The following is a 5,254-nucleotide window of genomic DNA, read 5'->3' as shown; positions in this document are numbered from 1 at the left end:
ATTTCATTGGCAGAGTCAGTCCATGAATGATGATATGCAGTACAACAGAACTGAGACTTGAAGCATATCACTCCGCCTCACAGGTTTTCTAGTACTATCCCCAAAATATTTTAACTCTCCAAGTACCACTACCATGACTAATGTTAAAATACATGAGCGTAATTCACCTAAATGTTCATAAAAATGAGAGAGATTTTATTCTTAAAAAGTATTAATATTATTGTAACCGACTAAAGTTATGCAGTTTGAATACTAACACTGTGCTTGAACATAAAACCTGGAAATAAATAGTTAATGAATTAAAATCTATGTTCCACATTAAAAAAAATGTACCCACATAAATGTTGAAAAAAAACCCCGAGTTATTACAGATTAAATGCAAATGCACTTCAATTGAAAGTTAAAAACAACTGAACTGTACTGTACTTAGGCAGTGCGTCTTTCACATACCACTAGAGGGAACCCGCGGACAACTACTGGTGGTACCTTGACTGCACTAAGAATCTCTGTTCTCAACTGTTAATTTGGCCTACATCAACATTGGGTTGTTAAAACTTTGCAAAGGTGATCCATATTTCCAGAAATAACATTTCATTTGGAGTATGAATGTTTGCAGTGAGATAACTACAAATCTCCGGGTGTGCTCATGTAATTAAATGACACATTAGGTGGAAGAACAGGAGTGGACACACTGCTAACATGCTAATGAGGCTAACAAGAACACACTCGCCACGTCAGGTGGCTTCCCTTTCCATTCTTTGAATCTATTGCTTGTTGTGAAGCGCTTGCAAAATGTAAAACAGTAAATAAAGCATTTGTTTCGTTTTTTTTTTTTTTTTAGTTAACATGTCATGGTAATGGCTAACTGCTAGTTCCACGGTTTGCTTCTATTTGTCTGTATAACTGATTAAATAAACACATAATTAAATAAACAAATAAATCAAGGCTCTCAAACTTATTTTGTTATCTTTTAATGCTTTTCCATGATGCAAGTGAAACTATTTGGCGCAAACAATCTACTTCGCATTCGCTTGTGCACAATAGGATGCTAGTGTTAGGAGATGAGGGGCCAAAAGGGGAGGGTCGGTGGGGATTGTAGTTGTAGTTCAAAAGTTCGTCCACCATGTAGTGAAGTGTGCAGAGAAGACGCCGTCCCCCTCATGGAGGTCCACGCCGGCTCCTAAATCAAGCGTCTACCTGAGTTTCATCTTGACAAGTGTAGACTTTTAAAGTTTGATGCTACAGGTGCTTCAGTCAGTCGCCTTCCAGTAACGTCTGTGCTTGTAACAAGCGACATTCCCCCCCCCCCCCACCTCAACTGCAATACCAAAATAAAAGGTAGAATCCAATCCTGCATTTTGTTTTAAAGTCCATTCAACAATCATTAGTATTGCTCTTGCTACATTGAAAAAATAGAAAACTCACATCTGAACGGTTGAGTTGTGGTGTGTGCGGAAAAGGAGGTGCGTTGCCCTTTCAATCTTCATGAGGATGATGTCAAGTCTCGCTTCCGGAAAATATGAAGCAAAGACAGACTGTAGCTCCTTTCACACTGGCCGTCTCTGCAGGCATTTTCTCGCTCTCCTCCGCGTCAAGTACAGTTGTGTCATCTGCGAACTCGCCAGCTTCATAGTCTCAACGATGAGTGGAAAGGACCACCACTTTGTGTCCAAAGCCCGTTACATACTGCCCATGTAAACTGTTTTCCCAGCTCACTGCTCTTTGTGTAAGTTACTGGGATAATCGTCAGGTGAGGTAAACCCACACGTCTGATGGCATTTGATGTAATAGATGAGTGGCAGAATGGCAGCTATGTGAAAAGGACTATCCCCTTGGGTTAAAATCTCTTTTAACACTGTCCATCCATGGTATTTTTTGGTTTTGTTTTGTTCTGCTTACTATTCTGTATGTTGGGAACTGACGCTAAATGCAGCGGTGTTGATGTCAACCGGAAATTAGTTGGTTTCAGAGACCTAAAGGTTCCACAAAGCAATTTTTGTGTTGTCTTACCCACTTCAATCAGCTTTATTCTAAATTCGCTATTCTATGTTCAGTGCATCTCAGATTGCCGTTGTCCCACAGATTTGTTGACTCCTGACATAATATCGAAGGAAGCATTCCTTTGCGCTAACAGCCCCATTCACAATGCTGATCTCAGCCTTTTCTTGGCTTGCTGTCCTGCGTGTAGGCTACAGATGCTGGTGGGCTCACCTCAACTTGTGAATTTGTCGGCTCAATGGTTGGGCAGTGTGAAAGAGGCTTATGAGAGTTTTTGAACACAGGTGCCCAACTCTGGTTTTAAAGGCTACCTACCCTGCATGTTTTATATTTCTCCCTTCTCTAACACACTTAATTCACTTGACCAGCTAATCAGCGAGCTCTGCAGGAGCCTGATAACAATCCTGATCATTTGAATCAGCTACGTTGGAGAAGGGAAAACATTCTGGATAGTGACCCTCAAGGACCGGACTTTGACACCTGCTGCTTCGAATTTGCTAGCTTTCAACAAAATATGAGAGATATAACACCAGTTGTGTATAAGGATCAATACCCGAAACCCACTGGCCACACTCCCTTTTGTGGTAAAAGCAGTTGTATCTGTCTGATGCTAACCATGCATCTAATTATCTGAGGGTGTGAACCTACAGTGGCTATGTGGATATGGCCATATACCAGAGCTGAAGAAATGCCGTTTCAATGGTTAACAGTGTGAAAGGGGCTTCTAAGAGTTTCTCAGGATTCCTTTTAGGATTCTGTAGAAGTACTGGGTATCGCCTGTCCCTTGCCTTCCTGAGCATCCTCCTCCACGGTTGCCGCCGTGTCCGTCACTGCTACTTCCTGCTCGCCGTCCCTCTCTAAAGAAGTGTCGGGTGCTTCGAAAGACTCGCCCCCAAGATCGCTTAGTTTGAAGTAGCCCTTACTGTTGGAGCGCTCCAGGCGGGGACAGCTGAAGCGCCTGACCCGCTCACTCTGGTGGCACACGTTCACCGACAGGCTGCAGCGACGCGCTGACCTCGGAGGGTCCGTGAGCGAATTGAGGGATAGGCGTGAGCCCATCGCCCTGACGACCGGGGACGGTGGGAACAACTGGGGCGGCTCAGGGGCAGGTACGTCCTCGGGCAGAGGAATCGTCTTTTCTTCGTCACCCTGCGCTTCCTCGTGGTTATCCTCCGCCTCGATCACCACGTCTTCCTCCGCCTCGCAGTTATTGAGCTTGATGACCGGCAGGGTGAAGGCGTTGACCGAGGAGGTGACGATGGAGGTGGGGTCCCATTGGCGGGGCTGGGGGGCCTCTTCGCTGCCGTTGCTGTAGTCCTTGTAGATGCTGTACACTGTGTCAGTGAAGGTCTGTACGTCCTTGGACCAACTACGCGACGGACGCCGGAACACCTCGTCACTGCCCAATGCGGCAGAGGAGGGCCAGGAACTGCGGCCCGCCAGGTGGCCCCCCGATGGACCCTCTGCGCTCTTGGACTGGGTGTAGTTTACCAAACCGTTGAGAGGTGAGTACTCCTTGGAGCGAACGCTGTGCAGGTCTATAACCGTGGAGTAAATATCCCTCAGGTTGATGATTTTAGTTTTCTTGTCGCGGTTCTCGTGAAGGACAGCATTGGCGCAGATGAAGAGGAAAATCCCGATGCCCATCACCAGTGGTCCGAAGACTTTGAGGTTGTCGGAGTACAGGTAGTTGTCGAGGAAGTCGCACAGAAAGCCGCAGTGGGCATGGGACGGAGCCAGGTCGCTGCCGTTGGAGTGGCTCTGGTTCAGCAGGTTGAGAGAATCTCGGCCCACATTGGAGGATGCGTTGGGGCTTTGGGAGTAACTCATCCTGCCATGGTGCACCCCCGTCCGGCGGCGCTCTTGATATTTCTCCTGGTTCTGGCTGGGCCAGTACCCTAGAACAGCCATGGAAATGCCCACCATGAGGACAACCAGCCCGACGGCCGCTACCAGACCAGCAGGTGAGCAGAGGTTCAGTTTGCCCTTCACCACCACCACATCATTCTTCTTCTTCTTCTTTGATTTCCGTTTCTTCTTGTTCTCGGCGCGGTTCTTGGAGCGCAGGGAATCCTGGCGCCGGTTCATACGCAGCAGGCCGCCCGTGGCAATCATGGCGGCGCTCGGGGAGCGGGCTTGTCACTCGACCTGGAGGGGGCGGCACAAAAGGCAGAACATGAGGGTCGACATCGAGCAGATGGCAGACGCTTGCTGTAAACGGGAGATTATATGCGTAATCCTGATTTATCACAGCGGATGGATGGATTAGCAAATGAGGTTCCGCCAGCAGATGTTCAGAGGGAACTATTGTTTATTATACTATATATATTAAACTATTATTATTGCTCTTGTAAAAAAAAAAAAACATTGTATTTATCCATTATAATAAAAAGTAGTGCATAAAATTGTGATTTGCTTTGGGCATCACTGAACTTCCCAGGAGCACAACACACTCAGACCATAATTTGGCATTTACACAACCTTCTGGGCAACATTCGCATAATTATGCACATTTTGTCACGGGCTGACAAAGCAATTACGACTCCGAAGCCCCATTTGTAAAATGATTACATATGAAGCAATCTTGATTCTTACAGATGTTTTTTTTGGAGTGACTTCCAATGTGCTTTTGCCCCATGGTGACTCATTCACTCCACTGCCAAGTGTTTTTTTTTTTTTAATTCATAAGTAATAAAGAGCAGTACTGTTTGCCATGAGAGATCATCAACTTGGCCGCGGGAAAGGATCCAGTTTCATTTAATTGGTCCATAATTGTTATTTATTTATGACCAACTGTATATCTTTGACAATATCTCGATGCGAGCGATCTTTGACAATATCTCGATGCGAGCGACAACTAGTGACAGGCAGAACAATTCAAAGCTCTTCCACTAGAAGACAGAAGGTCCAATTAACCTGGGTAACCATTTGTTGCCAGTCATACAACGGCGTGTGTTCAACGAAACCGGCCCAGATTTTACACTGAGTAACATCATTTGTGAGTAAAATGAGATGAGATCATTGATTTTGAAATGTGTTTTGAAAGGAAGATTAGCCCTCCTTTTTTGGAGGAACATATTTGTCATTGCAGTCCTTGACAGAAGGATATCAGACAGTGGGTGGTAGTACTACGACTCGGTCACCTTCTGCTTGGAGCTTTTCACACAGAGTGGGGCAAAAAAAAAAAAAAAAAAAAACCCCAAAAACCAGGGACTTAAAAAAAAAAAAACAAGTCAACCAAAAAATTAACAAAAGT

The 5,254-nt window shown here is 45.4% G+C and overlaps 1 protein-coding gene across 1 annotated transcript; it reads right to left on the bottom strand.

Moving 5' to 3' along the window:
- Positions 1-949: 949 nt before the first annotated feature.
- On the bottom strand, positions 950-4,143 carry tmem200cb (transmembrane protein 200C, genome duplicate b). Its single transcript, XM_019883619.1, has 2 exons — positions 1,426-4,143; positions 950-1,318 (listed from the first exon to the last, which is right to left on the bottom strand). Exon 1 carries the CDS (start codon positions 4,111-4,113, stop codon positions 2,746-2,748), a length of 1,368 nt encoding a protein of 455 aa, XP_019739178.1. The 5' UTR covers positions 4,114-4,143; the 3' UTR covers positions 950-1,318; positions 1,426-2,745.
- Between the last annotated feature and the right edge of the window lie 1,111 nt (positions 4,144-5,254).

The sequence above is a fragment of the Hippocampus comes genome, unplaced genomic scaffold (genome assembly GCF_001891065.2).
Source record: "Hippocampus comes isolate QL1 unplaced genomic scaffold, H_comes_QL1_v1.1 scaffold159, whole genome shotgun sequence".
Lineage (NCBI taxonomy): Eukaryota > Metazoa > Chordata > Actinopteri > Syngnathiformes > Syngnathidae > Hippocampus > Hippocampus comes.
Note: the sequence above shows the minus strand (reverse complement) of the source record. Positions and strands in the feature narration are given on the sequence as shown.